The sequence below is a fragment of the Mobula hypostoma genome, chromosome 1 (genome assembly GCF_963921235.1).
Source record: "Mobula hypostoma chromosome 1, sMobHyp1.1, whole genome shotgun sequence".
Lineage (NCBI taxonomy): Eukaryota > Metazoa > Chordata > Chondrichthyes > Myliobatiformes > Myliobatidae > Mobula > Mobula hypostoma.
In genome coordinates, this window is record NC_086097.1 from 15,549,284 (window position 1) to 15,567,494 (window position 18,211).

The following is an 18,211-nucleotide window of genomic DNA, read 5'->3' on the forward strand; positions in this document are numbered from 1 at the left end:
TTCTACAGGAAAATGTCAGGGTATCCAAACGTAAACAGAAGCTCAAGAGAAAGTGGGTCATGCAGCTAGACAACGATCCTAAACACAAGTCAGTCTACTAAAGAATGTCTAAAGCAGAAGAAATCTCACGTTTTGGAATGGCCGAGTCAAAGTCCTGACCTTAATCCTATAGAAATGTTGTGGAAGGACCTGAAGCAAGCAGTTCATGCAAGGAAGCCCACCAGCATTCTAGAATTGAAGCCGTTTTGTAAGGAGGAATGGTCTAAAGTTCCAACAAGTCAATGTGCGGGACTGATCAGCAGTTATCAGAAACGTTTGGTTGAAGTTATTGCTGTACAAGGGGGTCACACCAGTTACTGAAAGCAAAGGTTCACATACTTTTTCCAACAAATACATGTAATATTGGATCATTTTTCTTAATAAATAAATGAACAAGTATAATGTTTTTGTGTTACTTATTTAAGTCGATTCTCTTTATCCAATTTTAGGACTTGCGTGAAGATCTGATCGCATTTTAGGTCATATTTATGCAGAAATAAATATTCTAAAGGGTTCACAAACTTTCTAGCACCACTGTATTTCCCACATTATCAGACTGGAAAATGTGTGCCAATGATTGGTTTTTAACCCTATTTCAATGCAGTAGTATACCCAGTTGCTATAATTTGGAAAGGGATTGGGGCATAACAGTTGAGTTATAATCAGAAAATACATTGCATACTCAAGGAGCTCTCATTGTGTGTTTTGTAAATCATAGAAATATAAACATATTGTAGCTAGCTTTGGTGCTCACAGGATATTAAATACCACATTGAGGAAATTTGTAATGTAAAGTTTGAACAGTTTTTAGATCATTTATTTTGGCCTTACTGTGGGTGACACAGGAATTTGTAGTGGCATGGTAGTGCAGTAGTTAGCACAACACTTTATAGTACCGGTGACCCGGGTTTAATTCCTGCTGCTGCCTGTAAGAAGTTTGTACGTTCAGCCCATGACCACGTGAGTTTCCTCTGGATGTTCTGGTCTCCTCCCATGCCAGTACCAGTTTGTAGGTTAATCGGTTATTGTAAATTGTCCTGTGATGAGGCTAGGATTAAATTTGGGGATTGCTGGGCAGCATGGCTCAAGGGCCTTCTCCGTGCCATATTTCAATAATAAATACATTTTGTACCAGCAATTTTGTAAACTGCCTGCAAGTATATGACACACAATCCTACTAAAATGGCTAAAAGTTAGAAGCGATTTATGCTCATAGTATGCACTACAAGTGAGTTGCGTTTGAGCCATGCCTGAATAACATTATCATTTCTTGATTTTCTGCAGCATTTGATTAGATCCAAAGATCAGCTGGCACAGCAGCGAAAAGATTCGGAGGGAAAGACCACGCAGCTGCAGTCAGAGCTGGAGGTCATCATGGCTGAAAAGGCATCAATGGTGCAAGAGCTGGAAGTGCAGAAGGGCAAGCTGAGCCAGAGTGCTTTTGCACTTAATGAATTGCACATGAGCAAAGAACAACTGAACACGAAAGTCAGTGACCTAACAGAGAAGTTAAAGAAATCGCAGGTGGATAACTTGGAGTTGAAGGCAGAAGCTGCAGATCTGACAAAGAAGCTAAAGAGTGCCGAATCACAGCTAGAGGTTGCCAAGATGGAGTTTGCCCAAGTAGTTCAGCAAACTCAGAGCAGTGCATGTCAAGAAGGATTACTCGAAGATAAAGATCGAGAAATTTCAGAGCTGAGGAAGCAAATTATGGAAACCAGAGCTATAAATGATGATTTGCAAACAGAGCTTTATGATCTCAAAATCCAAAATAAAAAACTTGTTGCAGATAAAGATGAAGCCAACTTGGCTTTGAATAAAGTTAGAGGACAACTTGAGGAAACTGTTTCCAGTAACAGTGAGGCTTCCAAGGAGAACAGCACCTTGCTGGAGGCAATGAAAATGGAAAAAGCTCAGCTGCAGTCTGAATTGAGCCAGGCTGAGAAACGACTGAACGAAGAAGCAAAAAAATACGAGCAAACCATCAAGGAGTTAACAGAGGCTCAAAGTTTAGATGCTACAACTTTGCAGAAAGAACATAATCGTTTGATCAAGACGATCCAAGAGAAGGATTTTGAGGTTGAAGAGCTCAAACGCAATATAGAGCAGTTGGAAGTGGACCATGAAGAGACCAAAGAAATGCTGAAATCTAGTTTGGAGGGACAGCAGCAGTTGACAGATCTTTTGGAGGAAAAACAGTCATTTGTTGAAATGCTAAAAGTGCGAAGTTTAGAACTGCAGCAAGAAATTGAAAAGAATGTAAAGATTTTAGGGGAATGTGAGTCTTTGAAGCAAAACCTCGAAGAGAAAGATCGGCAATTAAGTGTGATGAAGGAAGAGAACAACCACCTCAAGGAAGAGATAGATAGACTGGGGGACCAACAAAGCAGACCTCAACCTATTGCTGAACCGAAGACCCTTGATATAATAATAGAGCTGGAGACGGAAATAACTGAACTGAACAACAAAAGGAACAGTCTTGAAGAGGAAGTAAGGCTTCACAAGAAGACTATTGAGGAACAAAAGCAGGATATCCTTCAGCTCCAGCGCTCCGTACAGGATCGAGTGGACGAAGCTAAAACCCAGTGTCAGGAAATCAGTTCAACGTATGAAAAGTTAATTTGTGAGAAAGATGATGAAATCCATAGCCTTCAGGAATCCATCAATCAGATGAAAATGCAAAGAGAATTTCAGGATGACCCCACAGATGCTCCAGTTATTCTCCAAGAGATTAAAGTACAAACAGTAAATGGAGAAAATGGAAATGAAAAACATGATTTGTCTAAAGTGGAGATTGATAGATTAGTTAATGGTATAAAAGAAAAAGAAATGGAGATAAAGGTACTGAATGAGAAGAATGTGTCTCTGATTAAGCAGTTAGATCAGTTTACTATTTTTAAGGATGAAGCCGTTAAGCTAACCCAAATCATTCAACAGAAGAACATGGAAATCCAGACTCTTAATGCTAGGATAACCTCTGGCACCTATGGGCAGGCTGGTGCAGATGTGGCCTACTTGCAGCAGCAATTGCAGGCCTATGCTATGGAGAGAGAGCAAGTATTGGCAGTGTTAAATGAAAAGACAAGGGAGAACAGTCAGCTAAAGACAGAATACCATCGAATGATGGACATTATTGCTGCAAAGGAAGCTGCTCTTTTGAAACTCCAAGAGGAGAATCTGAAAATGGTCAATAAAACTGAAAATGAGGGTCAGGATATGATACGGGAAACAATCCAGAATTTGTCTCGGATTATCCGCGAGAAGGACATTGAAATTGATGCTCTTAGTCAAAAGTGCCAAACTCTAGTCACCGTTCTGCAGACCTCTGGAATGGAGGCGAATGGCGAGTCAGGCCTCGTGAGTAGTAATCAGTTTGAAGAGCTCTTGCAGGAGCGTGACAAGCTAAAGCAGCAAGTGAAGAAGATGGAAGAGTGGAAGCAGCAGGTGATCACCACTGTTCAAAACATGCAGCATGAGTCAGCTCAGCTCCAGGATGAGCTCCTTAAGCTTCAGGGACGATTGTCTACAGATGGTGAGTGCAACTCTCGGCTCCAGATAGATTACAACAGCTTAATTTATAGTTATGAGCAAAAGGAAAAGAAGTTGCAGAGCCTAAGCCAGGAGCTTGCTGAGGTCCAGCAAAGCATCGGGCAACTCAGCAGCACCAAGAATCTGATTTTGGGCAAGTTGGACAGTGTACCAACAGAACCACAAATGTTGGGAACAAGCACAGGAATATTGCACGTGAAGAATACTTCCCATGAATGTTCATCAGCAGAACATTTGAACCGAATAGAAGGACTACAGCAAGAGGTGGAACGTTTGAATAAAATATTGGAGGGGAAGGATGCCACAATATTGGCACTTCAGAATAATACTGAATTATCTGCCTCTCAGCCAATGAATGCTAACATTGGAAAAAGCATACACGAGGATGTAGCCCTGGAGATAAAGCAAATGAAAGAAAAGAATGAAGAATTACAAAGGTCATTCAAGGAAAAAGACCTTCTCATCAAATCAAAGAGTGACCAGTTGTCATCAGTGACAGGATGCTTGAGGAACAAGGATAATGAAAATGAAGTTTTAAAGCAGGCAGTCACTAATCTGAAAGAAAGGATTTCGCTTTTGCAACTGGACATCCAGAAGGCTCAAGAGGAGAATGACCAGATTATGAGCAAGTCGAGGGAAAAGGAAACCGAATTTCGAGCCCTTCAGGAGACTAATATGCAATTCTCCATGATGTTGAGAGAAAAAGAGTTTGAATCAAATTCTATGAGAGAAAAAGCTTCTGCATTAGAAAAATTGTTAAAGGAGAAAGAGGAGGTTAGTTCAAAACTCTTTAATTGGTTGCTTTGTCGGTTGAACAAGTTTTATACAGTAATGGGGCAATACCGCATTAGCAATCAGCAGGCTAGGCTAGTAGAAGATTTTGTAAAGCTTTTAAATGTTGAAATATTGTAAGAGTATCTGTCCTTTTTAAAAAAAAAAGTTGCTAATTGTAACAGTCAGTCATTGATTTTGAAGTTATTTGCATTTTCCTGCTTGGTTACTTTGATAATTTAAAAGAATAATGCACATATATCCTAGTGGTGGCTCCTTTTCCCCTCAGCCTAAAAGTTATCACTTAGATGTAACTGTGTTAGAATTTGCTACTTCCATTTAAAAGAATGGATTCCGTAGGTTGAGCAGCCCCACTATGGATTTTAATGTAGTTTAAAGCAAAGGCTCTCCTTGATCTCCTGTACCTACTGATAATAGCAAAATGGTCCTGGGATCCTTCAAGTGATCATTACAAATGTTGAAAAAATACTTTGTTGTTTCTCAGTTACTATTTTCATGTCAGCAGTCAATTAGATGTTTCAAATAGCAATTTTGAAAAAGGAAATCAAAACCTTATATACAGTAGTTCCATAGCTAGAACATGGCTTTTTAAAACTTTATTTCCAGGTATGAGTTTTGTTTTAGAATTGATCAGTTATTTTTCACAACTTGAAGGGGAAGACTGGCGAGTTAAATCAGCTGCTTAATGAAGTGAAATCTATGCAGGAGCAAGCAGGCATGTTTCAGCATGAGAGGGACCAAGTTATGCTGGCCCTTAAGCAGAAGCAAATGGAAGCCACTGCATTAGTGAATGAGGTAAGATATCATTAGAATTGTGGTTAAGTTCAAACATTATAGAGGAGTAAGTAAGGCACATTAAGCATGACTCACAATTATGTGTGAGGCACCAGAGTTTAAATCTAGTTCCAAAACAAAATATTGCTGATACTGGAATTTAGAATTATAATTGAAAATGCTGGAAAGATCTAGATCAGTTGTCCTCCTGTGGGAAGAGGGAGCGAGAGTGTTAGTGCTTTGGGTTATGATGAAAGGTGTATCTGTCTCCAACTGTAATTCTCTTTCTCTTTCCCTAGATGTTTCCTTAACCGCTGAGTATTTTCGTCACTTTCAGTTCCTAATATTAAGTGTGTAGCTCACTGAAACCCTGAATCAGAATGGTCTCTTCTAATTATTTTTCAAGTTCAAGTTCAGTTAATTGCCATTCAACCCTGCACAACACAGTACATATAGCTCAGACATACAACACGTAAAGTAATATTACCACAAATAAATTAACAAATAATAAAGTGCATTTACGACACAAGTTTAAAAGTAAACAGTATAACACAACTGGTGCATCATATGTGATGAAACTTGGGTGGTGGCAGGGAGTTCAGTATTCTTACAGCCTGGCAGAAGAAGCTGTTCCCATCCTGAAGAAGGGTCTCAGTCCAAAACGTTGATTGTTCACTCTTTTCCATTGATGCTGCCTGATCTGCTGAGTTTCTCCAGAATTTTGTGGATGTTCCTTTGGATTTCCAGCATCTGCAGATTTTCTCGTGTGCCTATTTCCAATCATAACAGGTCTTATCCCAATGCTATGGTACCTCCTGCCAGTTTGTTTTCTATTTGATGATAATAGAGAAACAAACCCTTCATATCTGAAACTGCATCACTCTCAAAATTCTGTCAATGGGTAGCCCATTGTGGCATCAGTGTAGCCAATATACAAAATGCACTGCACGTACTTGACTGCATTGCTCTTGAAATCCCCTCTGACATCTGCAGTATTTATTTATCTTTGTCACATGGTGTGAGCAGAATTATCTGCAGCTTAATGTGAAAAAGACTAAGGAGCTGGTAGTAGACCTGAGGAGAGCTAAGGTACCAGTGACCCCTGTTTCCATCCGGGGGTCAGTGTGGACATGGTGGAGGATTACAAATACCTGGGGATACGAATTGACAATAAACTGGACTGGTCAAAGAACACTGAGGCTGTCTACAAGAAGGGTCAGAGCAGTCTCTATTTCCTGAGGAGACTGAGGTCCTTTAACATCTGCCGGACGATGCTGAGGATGTTCTACAAGTCTGTAGTGGCCAGTGCTATCATGTTTGCTGTTGTGTGCTGGGGCAGCAGGCTGAGGGTGGCAGACACCAGCAGAATCAACAAACTCATTCGTAAGGCCAGTGATGTTGTGGGGATGGAACTGGACTCTCTGACGGTGGTGTCTGAAAAGAGGATGCTGTCTAAGTTGCATGCCATCTTGGACAATGTTGCCCATCCACTACATAATGTACTGGGTGGGCACAGGAGTACATTCAGCCAGAGACTCATTCCACCGAGATGCAACACAGAGCGTCATAGGAAGTCATTCCTGCCTGTGGCCATCAAACTTTACAACTCCTCCCTTGGAGGGTCAGACACCCTGAGCCATTAGGCTGGTCCTGGACTTACTTCCTGGCATAATTTACATATTACTATTTATGGTTTTATTACTACTTATTATTGTGCAACTGTAACGAAAACAAATTTCCCCCGGGATCAATAAAGTATGACTATGATTTATTGAGCTACAGCGCGAAGTTGGCCCTTCTGGCACTTTGAGCCATAGTACCCAGCAATCCCTGATGTAACCCTTGCCTAATCACATGATAGTTTACAATGACCAATTAATGTACCAACCAGTAGGTCTTTGGACTGTGGGAGGAACCCCATGTGGTCACAGGGAAAATGTACAAGCTCCTTTTTAGACAGTGGTGGGAATTGAACCAAGGTCACTGGTACTGTAACCACTATGCTACTGTGCCCCCCCAACATGATCTGTGAAGATATCTGCCAACAAGAGACCAACAGGTGTGGGGGACACCACCATCTGCTGGATCTCCTCTCAGTCACACAGAGATGAACACACTATCCTGACCTATAAATACATTGCTGTTACTTCACTTTTGCTGAGTCATGTGGAATGCCTCACCGAAAAGATTTCTGCATCTGAAGAGCATGGCTCCATGTCAATTAGACACGGGCAATAAATGGTGACACAAGAGATTGCAGATGCTGGAATCTAGAGCAATAGACTATCTGCTGGAGGAGCATGGTGGGTCGAGTAACATCTGTGGGTGGGGAAAGGAGTTGTTGAAGTTTCAGGTTGAGATCCTCTGTCAGGACTGAGAGTCAAAGGGAAGGCAGTCGGTATAAAGAGGAGAATGGGAGTGATGTGACAGGCTAGTACGTGAAAGGTGGACTGAGGCAGGGTGAGATGATGGGCAGAAGGAGTGAGCTAAAGGTGAGGAGGTGGGATGGAATTGAGAGACAGGCAGGTGGGTGATAGGTGGAAGCAGATAAGATGAGGAGGAAGTAAAGGGGCCTTTGGAGACAGGCTGAGCTGTGGGGTAGATGGGGAAAAGTAAGGGTGGAGACAAGCTAGTCATGAGCGGGGAAGTAAAGATTACAAGTGCTGGAATCTCAGAGATAAGGAAGGTGATAATGGGAATTTTAATGGAGAGGTAGGCAGATGGAGGAGGGAATCTGGTGAGTGCAGTGTTTGGGTAGTAGGTGGATAGACCCAAGTGTGGAACAGAAATGAATGATGGGTGTTGGAGGATTAGATTATGAAGACACGCAGTCCTCTTTTATTGTCATTTAGTAATGAATGCATTAAGAAATGATACAGTATTTCCTCCGGTGTGATATCACAAAACACAGGACAGACCAAGACTGAAAAAACTATTAAAACCACATAATTATAACATATAGTTACAACAGTGCAACAATACTATAACTTGACGAAGAACAGTCCATGAGCACAGTAAAAAGTTCAAAGTCTCTCAGATGTCCCACATTTCATGCAGACGGGAGAAGGAAGAAAAACTCTCCCTGCCATGCCTGACCACAGTCCAACTCTGAGTCATCTGAAAACTTCGAGCCTCCGATCAGCTCTCCGACACCGAGTACTGAGCGCCATCTCTGTCCGAACGATTCGACCTCAATCTCGGTTGCCAACAGCAGGCAAAGCCGGGGATTTTGAGGCCTTCCCTCCGGAAGATTCCCGGCCGCGCAGTAACAACAGCAGCGAACTGGCATTTCAGAAATTTCTCCAGATGTTCCTCTGTGCTTTCACGTCTCTCCATCAAATCAGAATTGTCCACGGCCCCTATTTAACGGATACAATATCATTTTTCACCGGAGGGCTGCGCACGCGCGGCGCGCTGCTCTCTCCCCTCCCTATGGGAAAGGGAACATAAATGGATGGATAGAAGTGGATCAGAAGAAGATAGAGCGAGGTGAACACAGGAGCTAAGGGTTACCTGAAATTGGAAAGCTCAAACTTTGTGTCATTGTGTTGTCAAATTCCCAGGCAGTACAGGTTTTGTTTTCCTCTAGTTTGTGTTGGGTCTCACCCTGGCAGTGAAGAAGGCCAATGGTTGACAAGTTGGTGTGGGAACAGGAAGGGGAGTTCAACTAGCATGCAACCCGGCAATCACGGTGACCACTGAGGAGAGAATGCAAATTGACTACCTGCTCTGTACTTGCTCTAGAAGAGGCCACATAAAGAGCATCAAATGCAGTAGATAAGGATGGAGGAGGTGCATGTGAATCTTTGCCTTGCCTGGAAGAACTGTTTAGGTCTCTGGATGGTGTGAGGGATGACGTGTAGGAATAAATGTTGCACTTCCCATGGTTGTATGGGTAAGTTCAGGGGTCAGGGAGGGTTAGATAGGGAGGGAAGTTGTCAAAATGGTGGAGAGCATGTGAGGTCTCCAGGATGGAGGTGGGAAACGACTGGACAATAGGAGACACAGTAGAGTCAAGGTACGAGGAGATAACATTCAACACGGCAAGAGCAGGTAGAAACAATGGGCATACTGGGAAAGTACTGCTTGTGGATCTTGGATAAGAGTTGAGAGCAGCAAGTGCGGGGTTGGGGCACGTTCAAGTTGGAGGCTGTGGATTGGAGAACTGCTGATGTAATGATATTTGTGACAGTGGGGGAGGTGGTGGTCTGCTTTTTCTTGTTGGGTGATAATCCAGGGTTGTTTAAGCAATATCAGAAATAAATGATTTTAACCACTTACTGTAAAATAAAACAAAATGATGTCTTCATTCATTCCAGGTACCTGTTAGTTGCTAGCAGTGCTGGGATTTATTGTGCATTCCAATTACATCTGAATGGAGAAGGAAGTTAACTCAATAACTTAAATAGAGGTGGAATCATATATAGTGCATAAATGTCAGGAGGCAGACTTGGTTCTCAGTATCCTGTAGTTTCATGACTACCTATACTGGATCAAGCTTTGTACTTAAAGGTCTGGATTTTATTTACTATTTTGAATTTAAAATGCTCCAAGTGCCACAACGAGATCCAAACTTGTGTATCTTGATCCATGTCCAGAATTCTAGCTTTTCAGTAACTTATCTATGGAGTTACCTTAACACAGTAGTTGTTTAATGCAGTACTATTCAAATGCCTCCTGTGAGGTAACATGTTTCAAGTGCTTTTGGTTAAGGCAGTCTTGCAATAATAGGGATATACAGTGGCATGCAAAAATTTGGGCACCCCTTGGTCAAAATTTCTGTTACTGTGAATAGCTAAGCAAGTAAAATATGAACTGATTTCCAAAAGGCATAAAGTTAAAGACGTTTCTTTAATATTTTAAGCAAGAAAACTTTTTTTATTTCCATCTTTTACATAACCTGCTTGATACCTTGCTAAGGGAGCTCTAAAACAAAATTAATTTTTCTTGTTTTCTGGGGTTTTTGAGCATCTTCAGATCATTTGAGCTTTCTTAGAGGGGCATGTTTCTTCACGAAGTAGAAAAATCAAAAAATTTGTACTTAAAATATTTATTATCAACATTAAGTTCTTTGAAGCACATGCACCAAATAAGTTGATTAATTTACGTCTTTTAAGGTTGTTCCTTAGTTAATAACTCCCCACGTTAAATGAACTATTGGAAGTGTGTGATGGTATGTAGTTTTGGTTATATTACAGACTCAGTTTTAATTTGGTGTTGGAACTCTTCTGTGCATTCTGATCTTCACTGTGTTTTTCAGTCTACTACAGCCCTCGATGATTTAGGCCTTCTGCTTGCTAGGTAAAGGATCAACACATCTTGTTGCAGTTATGCACCATGTAACTGGCAACCAAAGAGTCAATTAAAGCTCAAAGTGAGACAAATCATGAGATGTTTGTGATTAACAACTAACATAAATCATATTTTATAAATTACATCTTTTGTATCCTAGGTCAGGGCATTCAATATGAACTGGTTTCCGGAAATGTGCATTCTACTGTGCCCAGACACATTTAAGGGTACCTGTTGTTGCCTCAGTAGGTTTAGTGAAGCAGTGAATTGTGTGATTTGCTCGATTCAGAAGAATCAGTTTCTTTAACTTGAAAACACTTGACCACAAGTTTGATTGCAGAGGAGGTTTTGAAGTTCTCTTCACTGGCAGTTAAGTATAGGAATGCACTTGGTCTTGGGATCTTGTCCGTCTGATGTTTAAGTTCAGATTTCACAGTGTCATTCAACCACGTACATTTACGCAGCTATAAAAACTATTTTTCTGAGGCCAAGATACAAAACACAGTAATACAGTCACACACAGCACATACGGTGGGATGCAAAAGTTTGGGCACCCCTGGTCAAAATTTCTGTTACTGTGAATAGCTAAGTGAGTAAAAGATGACCTGATTTCCAAAAGGCATAAAGTTAAAGATGACACATTTCTTTAATATTTTAAGCAAGATTACTTTTTTATTTCCATCTTTTACAGTTTCAAAATAACAAAAAAGGAAAAGGGCCTGAAGCAAAGGTTTGGGCACCCTGCATGGTCAGTACTTAGTAACACCCCCATTGGCAAGTATCACAGCTTGTAAATGCTTTCTGTAGCCAGCTAAGAGTCTTTCAATTCTTGGTTGGGGGATTTTTGCTCATTCTTCATTGCAAAAGTCTTCTAGTTCTTTGAGATTCTTGGGCCATCTTGCATGCACTGCTCTTTTGAGGTCTATCCACAGATTTTTGATGATGTTTAGATCAGGGGACTGTGAGGGTTATGGCAAAACCTTCAGCTTGCGCCTCTTGAGGTAGTCCATTGTGGATTTTGAGGTGTGTTTTAAGAACATTATCCTGTTGTAGAAGCCATTCTCTTTTCATCTTCAGCTTTTTTACAGACAGTGTGGTGTTTGCTTCCAGAATTTGCTGGTATTTAATTGAATTCATTCTTCCCTCTACCAGTGAAATGTTCCCCATGCCACTGGCTGCAACACAAGCCCAAAGCATGATCGATCCACTCCCATGCTTAACAGTTGGAGAGGTGTTCTTTTCATGAAATTCTGCACCCTTTTTTCTCCAAACATACCTTTGCTCATTGCGGCCAAAAAGTCCTATTTTAACTTCATCAGTCCACAGGACTTGTTTCGAAAATGCATCAGGCTTGTTTCGATGTTCCTTTGCAAACTTCTGACACTGAATTTTGCAGTGAGGATGCAGGAAAGGTTTTCTTCTGATGACTCTTCCATGAAGGTCATATTTGTGCAGGTGTCACTGCACAGTAGAACAGTGCACCACCACTCCAGAGTCTGCTAAATCTTCCTGAAGGTCTTCTGCAGTCAAACAGGGGTTTTGATTTGCCTTTCTAGCAATCCTACGAGCAGTTCTCTCGGAAAGTTTTCTTGGTCTTCCAGACCTCAACTTGACCTCCACCGTTACTGCTAACTGCCATTTCTTAATTACGTTACAAACTGAGGAAACGGCTACCTGAAAACGGTTTGCTATCTTCTTAGAGCCTTCTCCTGCTTTGTGGGCATCATTTATTTTAATTTTCAGTGTGCCAGGCAGCTGCTTAGAGGAGCCCATGGCTGCTGATTGTTGGGACAAGGTTTGAGGAGTCAGGGTATTTATAAAGCTTTGAAATTTGCATCACCTGGCCTTTCCTAATGATGACTGTGAACCAGCCATAGCCCTAACAAGCTAATTAAGGTCTGAGGACTTGGTGAAAGTTATCGGAGAGCTCAAATCTCTTGGGGTGCCCAAACTTTTGCATGGTGCTCTTTTCCTTTTTTCACTCTAAAATTGTACAAAACAAAAATAATACACTAATCTTGCTTAAAATGTTGAAAAGAATGTTTCATCTTTAACGTTGACTTTTGCAGATCAGTTCATCTTCTACTCACTTAACCATTCACAGTAACAGAAATTTTGACCAGGGGTGCTCAAATGTTTGCATGCCACTGTGTAGATATGATAGTACATACAGTCATGAAAAATAATATTAGCACATCCCTGAGTGGGATGGCCTAAAGACTGATGGTGCGTGGATGTTGTCTTGGAGAGTTATTAATTAAGGAGCAACCTTAAATGGTGTAAATTAATTAATTTATTTTACTGTATGTGCTCGGAAAGAACTTAACGTTGATTATAAATATTTTAAATACAAGTTTTGCAAGAACGGTTCCTCATCTTGTGCAGGTTCAGCAGATGAAGGCAAAACAGCTTGTCTTGCGCTGGGTCAGCAGCAGGACTGAACACTGGAGAACAGTGACGATGTGTGGGGTCAGCCCCCAACCCAACATGGGTTCCAGCGTGTCTGCCTTACCTCTCTTCCTTCATGTCATGTCTTCTACTTTCATGTAATTTGCCTTCGGGAAAACAGAAACTATTAGGAAACCTGCTTTAAACCCATCACGATATGAATACCCTATTTTTCAGTTGCAGCATATGCGTGATAAGGAGCAGCGTCTGAACCAGGAGTTGCAGCGACTGCGAAACCACTTAATTGAGATAGAAGAATCATACACCAAAGAGGCCTTGACAGCTGAGGACCGAGAGACTGAGCTGAGGAGGAAGATTACCTTTTTGGAGGAGAAGTTGGCATCCTCATCTTGCGCTGTGGAAAGTGCAAGGTAGAAGTCATCCTTTTTAGAAAATATTAGATTTTGAAATGGTAGTTAAGGTGGATAAGTTTCAGGATTGTTTAATGTCATTTTCAGTATGGAAGTGTAAAGGAGAATAAAATTGTTACTGTAGATCCGATGCAACACAAAAAACACAGTAAGTTAAAGAACATGATAATAAAATAACACAATAAATATAATAACATAAGATAGCTTATGTATGTCCTGTGGCGCTACGTACAGGAGGTGATTCTGTCAGAAAATGATTAAATAGTGGTGGTAGGGGTGTGGAGGGGTGAGTTAGTGGGTAGTGTTCATCAGCCTTATTGCTTGGGGAAAGTAACTTTTATTGAGTTTGGTGGTCCTGGTGTGGATGTTGCGTCGCCTCCTTCCTGATGGGAATGGAACAAACAGTCCTTGAGAAGGTGGGTGGGATTCTTCAGGATGTTATGGGCCTTTTAGCAGCTTTCTGCATCTATGGCGGGTAGGCTGGTGCCAGTGATACGTTGGGCAGTTTTGACTACCTGTTGGTAGAGCCTTCTGCAGTGCAATTTCCATACCACACAGTCACTTCCTATGACTTCCCTGAGTTGTTCTTCACAATGAATCATTATGAGTCATGTTTTGTATGACATTACTGACCGAAGTGACTTTAGACTTCTATAGCATGAGATAAGGTCAAACTAAGGTCAGTCAGCCTGCTTATTTTAGCAACAGGTAAGTAAAAAGAAAGAAGGATAATTAATATATCACCTTCCTTATACTGCCAGAATAGGCTACCTGTCATACTGCAACATTTCTCTAGTGGTTGGCCTAGATTTATTCCTATGTTTGGTTTCTACAAGATCCAAAATCCCTGAGATAGCTCCCAATTTAATCAAGATGGTGAATTCTAGGGATAGTATTCCATAAAGCAGAGGAGAGGCAAATTTGTAAGTTTTGCTTGAAATTTTTAAAAAAGTTCACATTTTCTTCTGCATCTCAGCAGGCGTATGAATGTAATTAATCCAAACACATTGACAGTTAATAATTAGCTTCATTCTAAATGTGGTACCAACATATATTAATCAGGCAGGTTGCTAATGGAAAATTAGTTGCTCTAGTGTCAGATACGATTTATTTTCTGGGAGGCATGGGTGACTACACAGTTACTGTGATGTTATGCATATAATTTCACATTTGCTTCCAAGCCATTTTATCTGAAGGCATGTTATTCTTGAACAGTGTACCTTATCATCAGAACACCATACATTTCTTCCCTATAGCCACCAAGCCAGTCTTCAAGTGGAGTCTTTGCAAGAACAACTTCAGGCCATCACGAAGCAGCGAGACGATACGATGGTGCAGCTGCGTGCCGCTCAAGAACAAGTGAAGCAGTATGCAATGTCACTGACTAACCTGCAGATGGTGATAGAGCAATTTCAACAGGGTGAGATGTTGCTCAAGCAAAACAAGTGGCTTAGGAGTAAGCCGAGTCAGATGGATGATTAAGTTTAGATGTTCAGATTTTTACTGCTTCCTTTATACTTCTGTCATTGTGTTTCCAAAGATTGTAATTATTTGCAACCCGTAGATTTCTGTCAAGATAAGTAAGCAATAAGAAAAATCTGGAAACCCAAGCAACACACACAGAAGGCTGGAGGAACTCAGCAGGCCAGGCAGTATCTAGGTAAAAAAGTAGTCAACATTTTGGGCCGAAATCCTTCAGGAATGGAGAAAAAAAGATGAGGGATAGATTTAAAAGGCAGGAGGAGAGGAGAAAGAAACGCCGGAAATCCGAGAAATCGATGTTCATACCATCAGGATGGAGGCTACCCAGATGGAATATAGGGTGTTGTTCCTTCAACCTGATTGTGGTCTCATCGCAACAGTAGAGGAGGCCATGGATTGACATATCAGAATGGGAATGGGAAGTGGAATTAAAATGGGTGGCCACTGGGAGATCCCACTTCTGACGGACAGAGCGTAGGTGCTTGGTGAAACAGTCTCCCAGTATACGTTGGGTCTCGCCAACACACAGGAGGCCACACAGGGAGCACTGGACACAGTATATGACCCAACAGACTCACAGGTGGTGTCGCCTCATCTGGAAGGACTGTTTGGGGCCCTAAATGGTAGTGAGGGAGGAGGTGTAGGGGCAGGTGTGGCACTTGATCTACTTGCAAGGATAAGTGCCAGGAGGGAGATCAGTGGGGAGAGACGAATGGACAAGGGAGTCCCGCAGGGGTCACTCCCTACGCAGAGCAGAAAGTGGGTGGGGGGAGGGAGAGATCCGCTTGGCGGTGGGATCCCGTTGGAGATGGCGGATGTTCTGGAGAATTATGTACTGGGCGCAGAGGCTGGTGAGGTGGTAGGTGAGGACAAGAGGAACCCTATCCCTGGTAGGGTCGTGCGAGGATGGGGTAAGAGCAGATGTGCATGAAATGGAAGAGATGCAGTTGATTCAATATCTTTTATTCCCCTTGAACTTCACTCTGATACAAATTGACCTTCGTACTGAACCAATGTTCTGCTTTCTAGATGACAGATGTTGTAAATGGCAAAACTATAAGATTGGCATTTGAGTTAGAACCAAATAAACACTTAGATAACAAGGTATTCCAATAGTGGGAGAGTCTAGGATCAGAGGGGGCACAGACTCCGATTAGAAGGGCTTCCCTTTACGGGAGGTGAGGACAAATTTCTTTAATCAGAGGGTGGTAAATCTGTGGAATTCATTGCTACAGATGGCTGTGGAGGCCAAGTCTTAGGATATATTTAAAGTGGAGGTCAATAGATACTTGATTAGTAAGGGGGTCAAGGGTTACGAGAAGAAGGCAGGAGAACAGGTTTGAGAAAGATAATAAACCAGCCATGACTGAATGTCGGAGCAGTTTTTATGGGCCGAATGGCCTAATTCTGCTCCTATATCTGATCATCTTATTACTTTGTAGCATCTAGCCTGGAGCCTTATGTCATGGTGTTTCAAGGGCTCATGTAAATTCTTAATTGTTCTGAGATTGTCTGGTTCCAGCATCCCTCAGGCAGTGATTTCAGCCATACTCTGGATTCGGGCGGGGGGCGGGGGTGTTATAAAATAGTCCTAGGATCTCCTCTAACTCTCCAACTCTTCAACTTAAGCCTATGTCCTCTGGCTATTGGTCATCTGGTATGGGTGAAAGTTATTTGCTATCTATTTTATTTATGCCCCTCTTAATTTTTTAATATTTCGGATAGTTTCTGTGTGTTCCCACACCCCCAGTCTTCTGTAAGGGAAACAAACCTATTGTATTTGCTCCTCATGGTTAAAGAAGGCAAATGTCTGGCGAATCTCCTCTGCACCCTATCCAGTGCAATCGCCTGCTTCCTATGGAATAAAAAACAAGCTGCACACAGTGCTACAGCTGTGACCGAGCTAGTATTCTCTATAGCGGGGGGGGGCACTGACCCCTCAGTTAATAGTAAGGGTCCACGGCACCAAAAAATGTTGGGAATTCCTGCTCTATAGTTATACTATAACCCTGCTGTTACATTTCTGGCTATAGTTAATGAATGCAGGTGTCCTGTATACCACCTTAACCACCTATGCTGTTGTTTTCGGTGAGTTTTGCATTTCATCCTTTGTACACTAAGGTCTATTACTGAGTACTTTGTAGGATCCAATTCATTGTGTACTTCCTTGCCTATTCTATCAAAATGCCTCACCCCATACTTTCCAGGATTAAGTCGCATCAACATAGTAATATCATTCTGTAGTTGAAGACTAGCATTCTTACTATCAACATCAGCAGTTTTCATGAAATGTGCAATTTTATTAAATGCATTTGTACATTTACATGTACATTGTTAATGTATATAAAATAATGTTTTAGTGTGAACTCATTTGGAGATATCCATTTGAATCTACATATAAGAGATCCTACAAATGCTGGAAATCCAGTGCAACCCACATGAAATTCTGGAGGAACCCAGCAGGTCAGGCAGCATCTATGGAGAGGAATAAAGAGTTGACATTTCGGGCTGAGACCCTTCATCAGATTCTACAGTTGGTAACAGAAATAAATGTCTTACTGATAGCTTAACTGAAATGAGTAAACCATCTTGGTTTGCTTCTCAACAGGATTAGATCATGGCATAAAAGTCATTTTGCAAATTGTGTTTCTTGACCTTGAGTGTATTGTATTGTTGGGTGATGGGAAAAGAACATTTCTGGTCATACAGCTGGTGTAGTACCTTGCCAGTAAAATCATTTACAATGAGTACCATGAGTGAAAAGCTGCGTAATATTTATGAAGGTGAGTTTGGAAACAGAATGGACAATAATAAATAAATGATCTATGGTAATTGTAATGCTTGTAAACAAGAAATATTTCAACGATGTAGTCATATAGTGTAGAATCAAAGCATCAACACATCGCACAGATGTCACTCCATTTTTTCTTGTTATGTACAATCAGAAATTGCCCCCCCCCCACCCCGAAGTGTGAGTATGATTGTTATATTAACAGCAGGGAAGGTTTGATATCTGTTGCTGGAGTTAGAATATAGTTAAAATCTGTCAAAAACACATTAAATTGGTGTAATGAGGCGGTTAGAAGGTAGTTGCAATATAATATGGCTAAGCAGGGAACCATTATTTCCATAAAAACATGTTAATTAGTGGATAAACAGTAAGGCACAGAACATAAGTTGTGAAAATGCAATTACTGATCGATCAGACCATGGGATTTAGTAACAGGGCACATACAGTATATACTTGTAAGAAGTTTCTTACAGCCTAGAGAAAATGTAGCAAAGCAAGTTTAGGATTTAGTGTCAAGGCAGGGATTAATTTCTAATTTACATAGTGTAAGAGAATGAAGGATACACACTTTGTACGTGAAGTTTTTGCAATAAAGACTATGGTTGAGATAGAAAATCACAGTGCAGAAGAAAATTGTACATGAAACTAAAGAAAATGCAGGGTTGATAGAAGG

The 18,211-nt window shown here is 41.2% G+C and overlaps 1 protein-coding gene across 1 annotated transcript in view; it reads left to right on the forward strand.

The window, feature by feature from the left end:
- Positions 1 to 18,211, forward strand: part of trip11 (thyroid hormone receptor interactor 11) — a 142,331-nt gene that overhangs the window by 76,884 nt on the left and 47,236 nt on the right. The window contains exons 10-13 of the mRNA XM_063043804.1: positions 1,324 to 4,362; positions 5,035 to 5,175; positions 13,072 to 13,265; positions 14,522 to 14,685. Coding sequence (XP_062899874.1) covers positions 1,324 to 4,362; positions 5,035 to 5,175; positions 13,072 to 13,265; positions 14,522 to 14,685 — 3,538 coding nt within the window. The remainder of the gene's footprint in view (positions 1 to 1,323; positions 4,363 to 5,034; positions 5,176 to 13,071; positions 13,266 to 14,521; positions 14,686 to 18,211) is intronic.